The following is a 15,043-nucleotide window of genomic DNA, read 5'->3' as shown; positions in this document are numbered from 1 at the left end:
TCCCCAAACCTGCTGCAAGCTGAGGAGCAGCATCCCAGCCCATCCCTTTTCCACCCCCCCCTTACACTCACCCAACCCCCCCCCAATTTTAAGACCACCAGGGACCCCCAAACTCCACCAGGGACCCCCAGTGACCCCCCAAACTCCCTCGGGGACCCTCGGGGGACCCCAAAACCCCCCCCAGGGACCCCCCCAAACCTGCTGCAAGCTGAGGAGCAGCATCCCAGCCCATCCCTTTTCCAGCCCCCCCTTACACTCACCCAACCCCCCCCCAATTTTAAGACCCCCAGGGACCCCCAAACTCCCCCAGGGACCCTCAGGGACCCTTGAGGACCCTCTGGGAACCCCAAAACCCCCCAGGGACCCCCCCAAACCTGCTGCAAGCTGCGGAGCAGCATCCGAGACCATTCCTTTTCCAGCCCCCCCTTACACTCACCCAACCCCCCCCCAATTTTAAGACCCCCAGGGACCCCCAGTGACCCCCAAACACCCTGGACCCCCAGTGACCCCCAAACACCCTCGGGGGACCCCAAAACCCCCCCGGGACCCCCCCAAACCTGCTGCAAGCTGAGGAGCAGTGTCCCAGCCCATCCCTTTTCCAGCTCCCCCTTACACTCACCCAACCCCCCCCCAATTTTAAGACCCCCAGGGACCCCCAAACTCCCCCAGGGACCCCCAGTGACCCCCAAACTCCCTCGGAGACCCTCGGGGAACCCCAAAACCCCCCAGGGACCCCCCCAAACCTGCTGCAAGCTGAGGAGCAGCATCCCAGCCCATCCCTTTTCCAGCCCCCCCTTACACTCACCCAACCCCCCCCCCAAATTTAAGACCCCCAGGGACCCCCAGGGCCCCCCAAGGACCCTTGAGGACCCTCTGGGGACCCCAAAGCCCCCCCAAGGGACCCCCCCAAACCTGCTGCAAGCTGAGGAGCAGCATCCAAGACCATTCCTTTTCCACCCCCCCTTACACTCACTCAACCCCCCCCCAATTTTAAGACCCCCAGGGACTCCCAGTGACCCCCAAAACCCACAGGGACCCTCTGGGACCCTCGGGGGACCCCAAAACCCCCCGGGGACCCCCCAAACCTGCTGCAAGCTGAGGAGCAGCGTCCCAGCCCATCCCTGGCGGTCGAGCTGCCGGGTGCAGCTCAGGGTTTCCTTGATGATGTCCCCAAAATCCCGGTAAAACTGGGAAAAGGGGGGGATGAGGAGGGGGTGGGGGTGCCGAGGGAAAGCCCCCCCCCCTTTTTCCACCCTTTTTTCCACCTTGGAATAATGTTTGAAGACGTCGGAGGCGGCGCTGAGCTCCAGGACGTTGTAGATTAGAGGAGTTTGCAGAAGGCGGCGAGGAGCAGGCGGCGGCGGTGAAGCTCCTGGATGTGGCTCTCGGAATCCTCTGGGATGGGGGGAAAAAAAAAAATGGGATAAAGGGGGGAAAATGGGATGGGGAGGGGTGGGGTGGGATGGGGGGGGTGGAGGGGGGTGGATGGGGTGAGGTGGGGTGGGGTGGGGTGGGGTGGGGTGGGGTGGGGTGGGGTGGGTGGGGTGGGATGGGATGGGATGGGATGGGGTGGAATGGGATGGAGGGGATGGGATGGAGGGGATGGGATGGGGTGGGATGGATGGGATGGGATGGGATGGGATGGGATGGAATGGGATGGGATGGGGTGGGGTGGGATGGATGGGATGGGGTGGGATGGAGGGGATGGGATGGATGGGATGGATGGAATGAGGTAGGATGGGGTGGGATGGGATTGATGGGATTGGATGGGATGGGATGGGATGGATGGGATGGGATGGGATGGATGGAATGAGGTGGGATGGGATGGGATTGATGGGATTGGATGGGATGGGATGGAGGGGATGGGGTGGAATGGGATGGGATGGATGGGATGGGATGGGATGGGGTGGGATGGGATGGGATGGGATTGATGGGATAGGATGGGGTGGGGTGGGGTGGGATGAGGTGGGATGGATGGGATGGAGGGGTTGGGATGGATGGAATGAGGTGGGATGGGGTGGGATGGGATTGATGGGATAGGATGGGATGGGATGGGATGGGGTGGATGGAATGGGATTGATGGATGGGATGGGATGGGGTGGGATGGGGTGGGATGGATGGGATGGATGGAATGAGGTGGGATGGGGTGGGATGGGATTGATGGGATTGGATGGGATGGATGGGATGGGATGGGGTGGAATGGGATGGAGTGGGATGGATGGGATGGGATGGAGTGGGATGGATGGGATGGGATGGATGGGATGGATGGAATGAGGTGGGATGGGATGGGATGGGATGGGATGGGATGGGATAGATGGGATGGGATGGGGTGGAATGGGATGGAATGGGATTGATGGGATGGGATGGAATGAGGTGGAATGGAGTGGGATGGAGGGGATGGGATGGATGGGATGAGGTGGGATGGGGTGGGATGGGATTGATGGGATGGGATGGGATGGGATGGGATGGAATGGAATGGAATGGAGGGGATGGATGGGATGGGATGGGGTGGGATGGGATGGGATGGGATGGAATGGGATGGAATGGGATTGATGGGATGGGGTGGGATGGGGTGGGGTGGAATGGAATGGGATGGAGGGGATGGGATGGATGGGATGGATGGAATGAGGTGGGATGGGATTGATGGGATTGGATGGGATGGATGGGGTGGAATAGGATGGGTGGTGGATGGGATGGATGGATGGGATGGGATGGGATGGGATGGGATGGGATGGGATGGGATGGGATGGGATGGGATGGGATGGGATGGGATGGGATGGGATGGGATGGGATGGATGGATGGGATGGATGGGATGGATGGAGTGGATGGATGGGATGGAGGTGGATGAGGGTGGGATGGGATGGATGGGATGGATGGGATGGGATGGGATGGGTGGATGGGATGGGATGGGATGGGATGGATGGGATGGGATGGGATGGGATGGGATGGAGGTGGATGGGATGGGATGGGATGGGGTGGGATGGGATAGGTGGTGGGATGGGGATGGTGGATGGATGGATGGGTGGGTGGGATGGTGGATGGATGGGAGTGGATGGGATGGATGGATGGGAGTTGGGATGATGGGATTGATGGGATGGGTGGGTTGGGATGGCTGGGATGAGACAATGGGATGGGAAGAGGGAGGAGCAGACCCGAGGCTGAGAGCTCCCGGGGGCTGGTGCAGGAGGGGTGGAAACGTGATCCATGAGGAATGCAGCCAGCTGGGATTGCAGCCCCGGATCCGGAGGGAACATCAGGGGGGTCAGAGCCCCACGACCCCCCCGGGGCAACCCCGGCCCCAGCACCAGCAGGAGGTCACTGAGCACCATGAAGGCCTGAGGCCACGGGGAGGGGCTCAGCACCAAGTCAGGGCCTCCCCCTCCCCAAATCACATCCCATCCTATCCCGACCTTCCCATGCCCATCTTCCCAGCCCATTCCACCCCATCCCATCCCATCCCATCCCATCCATCCCATCCCATTCCACCCACCCCATCCCATCCCACCCCATGCCCATCCAATCCATCCCATGCCCAGCCCCACCCCAGCCATCCCATCCCACCCCATCCCATCCATCCCATCCCATGCCATCCCATCCCATCCCATCCCATCCCATCCCAGCCCATCCATCCCATCCCATCCATGCCATCCATCCCATCCATCCATCCCAGCCCATCCCATCCATCCCATCCACCCATCCCATCCACCCCAGCCCCATCCCATCCATCCATCCCATCCCATCCCATCACCATCCCATTCCACCCATCCCATCCATCCCATCCCATCCCATCCCATCCCATCCCATCCATCCATCCATCCCATCCATCCCATCCCATCCCATCCCATCCCATCCATCCCATCCATCCCATCCATCCCATCCCATCCCATCCCATCCCATCCATCCCATCCATCCCATCCATCCCATCCCATCCCATCCCACCCCATCCCATCCCACCCCATCCTCTCCATCCCATCCCATCCCACCCCATCCCATCCACCCCACCCCATCCCATCCAAGCCCAATCCATCCCATCCTATCCCACCCCATCCCACCCCATCCCATCCCACCCCATCCCATCCACCCCATACCATCCCTTCCCATCCACCCCACCCCATCCCATCAATCCCATCCCACCCCATCCCATCAATCCCATCCCATTTCTCCCCTCATTCCCACCCCATTTTCCCATTTATCCCACTTATCCCATTTATCCCCTCATTCCCATCCCATTTATCCCATTATCCCTTTAATCCCATTTATCCTATCATTCTCATCCCATTAATCCCATTTCTCCCCTCGTTCCCACCCCATTTATCCCATTTATCCCACTTATCCCATTTATCCCCTCATTCCCATCCAATTTATCCCATTAATCCCATTTATCCCATTTTTCCCTCCATTCCCACCCCATTTATCCCATTTCTCCCCTCATTCCCATCCAATTTATCCGATTAATCCCATTTATCCCATTTCTCCCCCCATTCCCACCCCATTTATCCCATTTATCCCCTCAATCCATCCAATTTATCCCATTAATCCCATTTATCCAATTTTTCCCCCAATTCCCACCCCATTAATCCCATTTATCCCTTTAATCCCATTAATCCCATTTTTCCCTCCATTCCCATCCCATTTATCCCATTTCTCTCCTCATTCCCATCAAATTTATCCCATTAATCCCATTTATCCCATTTTTCCCTCCATTCCCACCCCATTTATCCCATTTCTCCCCTCATTCCCATCCCATTTATCCCATTAACCCTTTAATCCCATTTATCCCATTTATCCTATCATTCCCACCCCATTTATCCCATTTATCCCATTTATCCCATTTCTCCCCCCATTCCCACCCCATTAATCCCATTAATCCCATTTATCCCATTTTTCCCCTCATTCCCACCCCATTAATCCCATTAATCCCATTTTTCCCCCCATTCCCACCCCATTAATCCCATTTATCCCATTTTTCCCCCCATTCCCACCCCATTTATCCCATTTATCCCCTCATTCCCATCCAATTTATCCCATTAATGCTATTTATCCCATTTTTCCCTCCATTCCCACCCCATTTATCCCATTTATCCCCTCAATCCATCCAATTATCCCATTAATCCCATTTATCCCATTTTTCCCTCCATTCCCATCCCATTTATCCCATTTCTCCCCCATTCCCACCCCATTAATCCCATTAATCCCATTTATCCTATCATTCCCATCCCATTTATCCCATTTTTCCCCTCATTCCCACCCCATTAATCCCATTAATCCCATTAATCCCATTTCTCCCGCCATTCCCACCCCATTAATCCCATTTATCCCATTTTTCCCCCCATTCCCACCCCATTAATCCCATTTATCCCATTTTTCCCCCCATTCCCACCCCATTAATCCCATTTATCCCATTTTCCCCCAATTCCCACCCCATTAATCCCATTTATCCCATTTTTCCCCCCATTCCCACCCATTAATCCCATTAATCCCATCAATCCCATTTTCCCCCCCCACCTGCTCCTGGACTCCAGGATCGGGGTCGCTCAGGCAGCTCTGGCAGAGGGAGCAGAAGGACCTGATCCGACCCCTCAGCTCCTTCACCTGCTCCTGGGGACATCGGGGACACCCAGGTGACCCTTGGGGACATTGGGGATCCCCAGGTGACCCTTGGGGCCCCCAGGTGACCCTTGGGGACCCCCAGGTGACCCTCGGGGACATCTGAGACCCCCAGGTGACCCTTGGGGACCCCCAGATGACCCTTGGGGACATCGAGGCCCCTCAGGTGACCCTTGGGGACCCCAGGTGACCCTTGGGGACATCGGGGACCCTCAGGTGACCCTTGGGGACATCGGGGACCCTCAGGTGACCCTTGGAGACCCCCAGGTGACCCTCAGGGACATTGAGGACCCCCAGGTGACCCTTGGGGACATCTGAGACCCCCAGGTGACCCTTGGGGACCCCCAGGTGACCCCTGGGGACATCGGGGACCCCCAGGTGACCCTCGGACACCCCCAGGTGACCCCCAGGGACATCGAGGCCCCTCAGGTGACCCTCAGGCACCCCCAGGTGACCCTCAGGGACATTGAGGCCCCTCAGATGACCCTCAGGGACCCCCAGGTGACCCTTGGGGACATCTGAGACCCCCAGGTGACCCTTGGGGACATCGGGAACCCCCAGGTGACCCTTGGGGACATCAGGGACCCCCAGGTGACCCTTGGGGACATCGGAGACCCCCAGGTGACCCTTGGGGACATCGAGGCCTCTCAGGTGACCCTTGGGGACATCGAGGCCCCTCAGGTGACCCTCGGGGACACCCCAAAAATTGTCCCTTTGTGTCCCCCCCCCCCTCACCTGGGGGACGTCAGTGCCCGGCAGGCTGGAAAGTTCCCAGAGGAGGTGGAATGGAGGCAGGAGAGGGTGGGGACAATGACCTGGGGGGAGGGGACACCCGTGGGGGTGACACCCGTGGGGGTGACACCCGTGGGGGGGTCCCCACGCTGTCCCCTCCCCCACCCCAAACCCAGGGGTCACCTGTGGGGGACCTCGGCCCCATCCACGGCGCGGAGCAGGAGCTGAGAGCAGGGCTGGAAGAGCCCCCACGGGGTGAGGTCGTGGGCACTGAGGGGACAGAGGGGACATCAGGGGACAGAGGGGACAGCAGGGGACATGGGGGGACAGAGGGGACATGGGGGGACAGCAGGGGACAGAGGGGACAGCAGGGGACAGCAGGGGACAGAGGGGACAGCAGGGGACAGCAGGGGACAGAGGGGACATCAGGGGACAGCAGGGGACATCAGGGGACAGAGGGACAGCAGGGGACAGCAGGGGACAGAGGGGACAGCAGGGGACAGAGGGGACATCAGGAGACAGCAGGGGACAGAGGGGACAGGAGGGGACATCAGGGGACAGAGGGGACATCAGGGGACAGCAGGGGACAGAGGGGACATCAGGGACAGCAGGGGACAGAGGGGACAGCAGGGGACAGCAGGGGACAGCAGGGGACAGAGGGGACAGGAGGGGACATCAGGGGACAGAGGGGACAGCAGGGGACAGCAGGGGGGACAGAGGGGACAGCAGGGGACAGAGGGGACATCAGGGGACAGCAGGGGACATGGGGGACAGCAGGGGACAGAGGGGACATCAGGGGACATGGGGGGACATCAGGGGACAGAGGGGACATCAGGGGACAGAGGGGACATCAGGGGACAGCAGGGGATATGGGGGGACAGCATGGGACAGAGGGGACATCAGGGGACAGAGGGGACAGCAGGGGACAGAGGGGACAGCAGGGGACAGCAGGGGACAGAGGGGACAGCAGGGGACAGCAGGGGACAGCAGGGGACAGCAGGGGACAGAGGGGACATCAGGGGACAGAGGGGACAGCAGGGGAGAGAGGGGACAGCAGGGACATGGGGGGACAGCAGGGGACAGCAGGGGACAGCAGGGGACATCAGGGGACATCAGGGGACAGAGGGGACAGCAGGGGACAGCAGGGGACAGCAGGGGACAGCAGGGGACAGAGGGGACATCAGGGGACATCAGGGGACAGCAGGGGACAGAGGGGACATCAGGGGACAGAGGGGACAGCAGGGGACATGGGGGGACAGCAGGGGACAGAGGGGACAGAGGGGACAGCAGGGGACATCAGAGGACAGCAGGGGACAGAGGGGACATCAGGGGACAGCAGGGGACATCAGGGGACAGAGGGGACAGCAGGGGACAGCAGGGGACAGAGGGTACAGAGGGGACAAGAGGGGACAGCAGGGGACAGCAGGGGACAGCAGGGGACATCAGGGGACAGCAGGGACATCAGGGGACATCAGGGGAAAGAGGGGACATCAGGGGACATCAGGGGACATCAGGGGACAGCAGGGGACATCAGGGGACAGAGGGGACAGAGGGGGACATCAGGGGACATGGGGGGACATCAGGGGACAGAGAGGACAGAGGAGACAGAGGGGACAGGAGGGGACAGAGGAGACAGCAGGGGACAGCAGGGGACATGGGGGGACAGCAGGGGACAGCAGGGGACAGCAGGGGACATCAGGGGACATCAGGGGACAGAGGGGACAGCAGGGGACAGCAGGGGACAGCAGGGGACATCAGGGGACATCAGGGGACAGCAGGGGACAGTAGGGGACAGAGGGGACATCAGGGGACAGCAGGGGACAGAGGGGACAGCAGGGGACATCAGGGGACATCAGGGGACAGAGGGGACAGCAGGGGACAGCAGGGGACAGCAGGGGACAGCAGGGGACAGAGGGGACATCAGGGGACATCAGGGGACAGCAGGGGACAGAGGGGACATCAGGGGACAGAGGGGACAGCAGGGGACATGGGGGGACAGCAGGGGACAGCAGGGGACAGAGGGGACAGAGGGGACAGCAGGGGACATCAGAGGACAGCAGGGGACAGAGGGGACAGCAGGGGACAGAGGGACAGCAGGGGACAGCAGGGGACATCAGGGGACAGAGGGGACAGCAGGGGACAGCAGGGGACAGAGGGGACAGAGGGGACAAGAGGGGACAGCAGGGGACAGCAGGGGACAGCAGGGGACATCAGGGGACAGCAGGGACATCAGGGGACATCAGGGGAAAGAGGGGACATCAGGGGACATCAGGGGACATCAGGGGACAGCAGGGGACATCAGGGGACAGAGGGGACAGAGGGGGACATCAGGGGACATGGGGGGACATCAGGGGACAGAGAGGACAGAGGAGACAGAGGAGACAGCAGGGGACAGCAGGGGACAGCAGGGGACAGAGGGGACATCAGGGGACATCAGGGGACATGGGGGGACATCAGGGGACAGAGAGGACAGAGGAGACAGAGGAGACAGCAGGGGACAGCAGGGGACAGCAGGGGACAGAGGGGACAGCAGGGGACAGAGGCGACAGAGGGGACAGGAGGGGACAGAGGGGACAGAGGGGACAGCAGGGGACATGGGGGGACAGCAGGGGACAGCAGGGGACATCAGGGGACATGGGGGGACATCAGGGGACAGAGGGGACATCAGGGGACAGAGGGGACAGAGGGGACAGCAGGGGACAGCAGGGGACAGAGGGGACAGAGGGGACAGCAGGGGACATGGGGGGACATCAGGGGACAGAGGGGACATCAGGGGACAGAGGGGACAGGAGGGGACAGAGGGGACAGCAGGGGACAGAGGGGACAGAGGGGACATCAGGGGACATCAGGGGACAGCAGGGGACAGCAGGGGACAGCAGGGGACAGAGGGGACAGCAGGGGACATCAGGGGACAGAGGGGACAGCAGGGGACAGCAGGGGACATCAGGGGACAGCAGGGGACAGAGGGGACAGAGGAGACAGAGGGGACAGCAGGGGACAGAGGGGACAGAGGGGACAGAGGGGACAGAGGGGACAGCAGGGGGGATGGGACACAGGGAGAGGGGACATCAGGGGACAGAGGGGACAGCAGGGGGGGCAGGGACACAGGGGACATGGGGACACGGGGGGACATCAGGGGGGACACGGGGACACAGAGGGGACACGGGGGGACACGGGGGGACACGGGCGTCAGGATGGCAGCGCCAGGCAGGGGAGGGGGGTGCCAGGGGACAGCGGGGGACGAGGCCACCAGGAGGGGACCCTTGGGGACACCAGAGGGGGGGGGTGGGGGTGTCCCCAGTGTCCCCAATGTCCCCAATGTCCCCAACTCACTTGAAGAGGAAGGAAATCCTCCTGAGGGTGGCGGCCATGCTGTAGATGTCCTCCTCATCCAGGGGGGGGGACTGGGGGGGGACAAGGCCACACGGGTTGGGGACAATGCCAGGGGGGCTGGGGACACCCCACAGGGCTTGGGGACAGTGCCACATGGGTTGGGGACAGTGCCACGGGGGTTGGGGACAGTGCCACGGGGGTTGGGGACAATGCCAGGGGGGTTGGGGACAATTCTATGGAGGTTGGGGACAATGCCAGGGGGGTTGGGGACACCCCACAGGGCTTGGGGACAGTGCCACATGGGTTGGGGACAATTCTATGGGGGTTGGGGACAATGCCACAGGGGTTGGGGACAATGCCAGGGGGGTTGGGGACAATTCTATGGAGGTTGGGGACACCCCATGGGGGTTGGGGACAATGCCATGGGGGTTTGGGGACAATGCCAGGGGGGTTGGGGACAATGCCATGGAGGTTGGGGACACCCCATGGGGCTTGGGGACAACTCTAGGGAGGTGGGGGACAATGCCACACAGGTTGGGGACAGTGCCACGGGGGTTGGGGACAATGCCATGGAGGTTGGGGACAGTGCCATGGGGGTTGGGGACACCCCATGGGGGTTGGGGACAGTGCCACACAAGTTGGGGACACCCAGGGGCCACCCTGCTGCCCACGTCCCCTGCCACCTCCTGGGCCACCAGTGTCCCCACAGGTCCCCGGGATGTCCCCAAGCCCCGGGATGTCCCCAACTCCACCCCAGGGTCCCTTTTGTCCCCAAACCTGGGTCCCTCCTGTACCTGGAGCAGGTTGGTGACATCCTGGTGGCATCCAGGTAGGGGACACCCAGGGGCCACCCTGTTCCCCATGTCCCCTGCCACCTCCTGGGCCACCTCTGCCACCTCCTGGGCCACCAGTGTCCCCAGGGGTCCCCGGGATGTCCCCAACTCCACCCCGGGGTCCCTTTTGTCCCCAAACCTGGGTCCCTCCTCTACCTGGAGCAGGTTGGTGACATCCTGGTGGCATCCAGGCAGGGGCCACCCTGTTCCCCATGTCCCCTGCCACCTCCTGGGCCACCTCTGCCACCTCCTGGGCCACCAGTGTCCCCACAGGTCCCCGGGATGTCCCCAAGCCCTGGGATGTCCCCAACTCCACCCCGGGGTCCCTTTTGTCCCCAAACCCGGGTCCCTCCTGTACCTGGAGCAGGTTGGTGACATCCTGGTGGCATCCAGGTAGGGGACACCCAGGGGCCACCCCGTTCCTCACATCCCCTGCCACCTCCTGGGCCACCTCTGCCACCTCCTGGGCCACCAGTGTCCCCACAGGTGCCCGGGATGTCCCCAACTCCACCCCGGGGTCCCTTTTGTCCCCAAACCTGGGTCCCTCCTCTACCTGGACCAGGTTGGTGACATCCTGGTGGCATCCAGGTAGGGGACACCCAGGGGCCACCCCGTTCCTCACATCCCCTGCCACCTCCTGGGCCACCAGTGTCCCCACAGGTGCCCGGGATGTCCCCAAGCCCCGGGATGTCCCCAACTCCACCCCGGGGTCCCTTTTGTCCCCAGACCCGGGTCCCTCCTCTACCTGGAGCAGGTTGGTGACATCCTGGTGGCATGGGGGTTGGAGACAATGCCACACAAGTTGGGGACACCCAGGGGCCACCCTGCTCCCCACGTGCCCTACGGGTGCCCGGGATGTCCCCAAGCCCTGGGATGTCCCCAACTCCACCCTGGGGTCCCTTTTGTCCCCAAACCTGGGTCCCTCCTCTACCTGGAGCAGGTTGGTGACATCTTGGTGGCATCCAGGTAGGGGACACCCAGGGGCCACCCTGCTCCCCACGTGCCCCACGGGTGCCCGTGATGTCCCCAAGCCCCGGGATGTCCCCAACTCCACCCCGGGGTCCCTTTTGTCCCCAAACCCGGGTCCCTCCTGTACCTGGAGCAGGTTGGTGACATCCTGGTGGCATCCAGGTAGGGGACGCCCTGTTCCCCATGTCCCCTGCCACCTCCTGGGCCACCTCTGCCACCTCCTGGGCCACCAGTGTCCCCACAGGTGCCCGGGATGTCCCCAAGCCCCGGGATGTCCCCAACTCCACCCTGGGGTCCCTTTTGTCCCCAAACCTGGGTCCCTCCTCTACCTGGACCAGGTTGGTGACATCCTGGTGGCATCCAGGTAGGGGACACCCAGGGGCCACCCTGCTCCCCACGTGCCCCACAGGTGCCCGAGATGTCCCCAAGCCCCGGGATGTCCCCAACTCCACCCTGGGCTCCCTTTTGTCCCCAGACCCGGGTCCCTCCTGTACCTGGAGCAGGTTGGTGACATCCTGGTGGCATCCAGGTAGGGGACACCCAGGGGCCACCCTGTTCCCCATGTCCCCTGCCACCTCCTGGGCCACCTCTGCCACCTCCTGGGCCACCAGTGTCCCCAGGGGTCCCCGGGATGTCCCCAACTCCACCCCGGGGTCCCTTTTGTCCCCAGACCCGGGTCCCTCCTGTACCTGGAGCAGGTTGGTGACATCCTGGTGGCACTTGTCAGCCAGGTGGTCGGCCAGGCGGCTCCGGACGAGGTCCCCACGGCCACTCAGGGCCAGCTCCGGGTGACAAAGGGCGTGGAGGGCCCGGGACGCGGCCTCCAGCACCAGGGGCTCCGTGTGCTTCAGAACCACCTCCTGGACCTGCTCCAGAACCAGCTCCAGGTGCTGCGGGGACAGGGACACCTTGGGGACACGGAGGGGACACGGAGAGGACACGGGGACAAAGGGACAAGGGACAGCCTGAAAGATGGGATGGCACCTGGGGACACTGGGGACACCCAAAGGGGACGCTGGGGACACCTGAGGGGACACAGGGGACACCCAAGGGGACACTGGGGACACCTGAGGGGACACAGGGGACACCCCAAGGGGACACTGGGGACACCTGAGGGGACACCGAGAACACCCAAGGGGACACTGGGGACACTGGGGACACCCCAAGGGGACACTGGGGACACCTGAGGGGACACTGGGGACACCTGAGGGGACACTGGGGACACCCCAAGGGGACACTAGGGACACCTGAGGGGACACCGAGAACACCCAAGGGGACACTGGGGACACTGGGGACACCCCAAGGGGACACTGGGGACACCCAAAGGGGACACTGGGGACACCTGAGGGGACACTGGGAACACCCCAAGGGGACACTGGGGACACCCAAAGGGGACACTGGGGACACCCAAGGTGACACTGGGGACACCCCAAGGGGACACTGGGGACACCCAAGGGGACACTGGGGACACTGGGGACACCTGAGGGGACACTGGGGACACCCCAAGGGGACACTGGGGACACCCAAAGGGGACACTGGGGACACCTGAGGGGACACTGGGGACACCCAAGGGGACAATGGGGACACCTGAGGTGACACTGGGGACATCCCAAGGGGACACTGGGGACACCCAAAGGGGACACTGGGGACACCCAAAGGGACAATGGGGACACCTGAGGGGACACTGGGGACACCCCAAGGGGACACTGGGGACACCCAAGGAGACGCTGGGGACACCTCAAGGGGACACTGGGGACACCCAAAGGGGACAATGGGGACACCTGAGGGGACACTGGGGACACCCAAAGGGACACTGGGGACACTGGGGACACCCCAAGGGGACACTGGGGACACCTGAGGGGACACCGAGAACACCCAAGGGGACACTGGGGACACTGGGGACACCCCAAGGGGACACTGGGGACACCTGAGGGGACACTGGGGACACCCAAAGGGGACAATGGGGACACCTGAGGGGACACTGGGGACACCTCAAGGGGACATCCCAAGGGGACATTGGTGGCATCTCATGGGGACACTGGGGACACCCAAGGGGACACTGGGGACACCCCAAAGGGACACTGGGGACACCTGAGGTGACACAGGGGACACCCCAAGGGGACACTGGGGACACCCAAAGGGGACACTGGGGACACCCCAAAGGGACACTGGGGACACCTGAGGTGACACAGGGGACACCCCAAGGGGACACTGGGGACACCTCAAGGGGACACTGGGGACACCCAAAGGGGACACTGGGGACACCTGAGGGGACACTGGGGACACCCCAAGGGGACACTGGGGACACCTGAGGGGACACTGAGGACACCCAAGGGGACACTGGGGACACCCAAAGGGGACAATGGGGACACCCAAGGGGACACTGGGGACACCTGAGGGGACACTGGGGACACCCAAGGGGACACTGGGGACACCCCAAGGGGACATCCCAAGGGGACGTTGGTGACATCTCATGGGGACACTGGGGACACCTGAGGGGACACTGGGGACATCCCAAGGGGACACTGGGGACACCCAAGGGGACGCTGGGGACACCCCAAGGGGACACTGGGGACACCCAAAGGGGACAATGGGGACACCTGAGGGGACACTGGGGACACCCAAGGTGACACTGGGGACACCCAAGGGGACGCTGGGGACACCTCAAGGGGACACTGGGGACACCTCAAGGGGACACTGGGGACACCCAAGGGGACACTGGGGACACCCAAGGGGACATCCCAAGGGGACATTGGTGGCATCTCATGGGGACACTGGGGACACCCCAAGGGGACACCCAAGGGGATGCTGGGGACACCTCAAGGGGACACTGGGGACACCCAAGGGGACACTGGGGACACCCAAAGGGGACACTGGGGACACCTGAGGGGACACTGGGGACACCCAAAGGGGACACTGGGGACACCCCAAGGGGACATCCCAAGGGGACGTTGGTGACATCTCATGGGGACACTGGGGACACCTGAGGGGACACTGGGGACACCCCAAGGGGACACTGGGGACACCCAAGGGGATGCTGGGGACACCTCAAGGGGACACTGGGGACACCCCAAGGGGACACTGGGGACACCCAAAGGGGACACTGGGGACACCCAAGGGGACACTGGGGACACCCCAGGTGACTCTTGAGAGATCCCAAGGGGACATCCCAAGGAGCCACTGGGGACATCCCAAGGGAACACCAGGAACATCCATCCCATGGGGACACTGGGGACACCCCAGGTGACACCCCAGGTGTCCCAGGTGACACTGGGGACATCCCAAGGGGACACAGGGGCCACCCCAGGTGACACTAAGGACCCCCCAGGTGACTCTTGAGAGATCCCAAGGGGACATCTCAGGGAGACACTGGGAACATCCCAAGGGAACACCAGGAACATCCATCCCATGGGGACACTGGGGACACCCCAGGTGACCCAGGTGACCCCCCAGGTGACACAGGTGACACCCCAGGTGACACAGGTGACACCCCAGGTGACCCAGGGGACATCCCAAGGGGACACAGGGGACACCCAAGGAGAGACTGGGGGCATCTCCTGGGGACACT

The 15,043-nt window shown here is 62.6% G+C and overlaps 2 protein-coding genes across 2 annotated transcripts in view; one reads left to right on the top strand and one right to left on the bottom strand.

Annotated features, from left to right (window-relative positions):
* Positions 1-1,085: 1,085 nt before the first annotated feature.
* LOC139790623 (cohesin subunit SA-3-like) overlaps positions 1,086-15,043 on the bottom strand; it is a gene marked incomplete at both ends in the record, with an annotated part of 41,350 nt that continues 27,392 nt past the window's right edge. The window contains 9 exon segments of the mRNA XM_071732495.1: positions 1,086-1,187; positions 1,266-1,325; positions 1,328-1,393; positions 3,154-3,336; positions 5,507-5,599; positions 6,344-6,425; positions 6,524-6,610; positions 9,674-9,744; positions 12,165-12,365. Coding sequence (XP_071588596.1) covers positions 1,086-1,187; positions 1,266-1,325; positions 1,328-1,393; positions 3,154-3,336; positions 5,507-5,599; positions 6,344-6,425; positions 6,524-6,610; positions 9,674-9,744; positions 12,165-12,365 — 945 coding nt within the window.
* On the top strand, positions 7,210-8,542 carry LOC139790621 (uncharacterized; the record flags this gene model as incomplete). Its single annotated transcript, XM_071732494.1, has 2 exons — positions 7,210-7,311; positions 8,459-8,542. Coding segments are annotated over exons 1-2 (186 nt in total), but the record flags the coding sequence as incomplete, so codon positions are not given.

The sequence above is a fragment of the Heliangelus exortis genome, unplaced genomic scaffold (genome assembly GCF_036169615.1).
Source record: "Heliangelus exortis unplaced genomic scaffold, bHelExo1.hap1 Scaffold_101, whole genome shotgun sequence".
NCBI classification, from domain to species: Eukaryota; Metazoa; Chordata; class Aves; order Apodiformes; family Trochilidae; genus Heliangelus; species Heliangelus exortis.
Note: the sequence above shows the minus strand (reverse complement) of the source record. Positions and strands in the feature narration are given on the sequence as shown.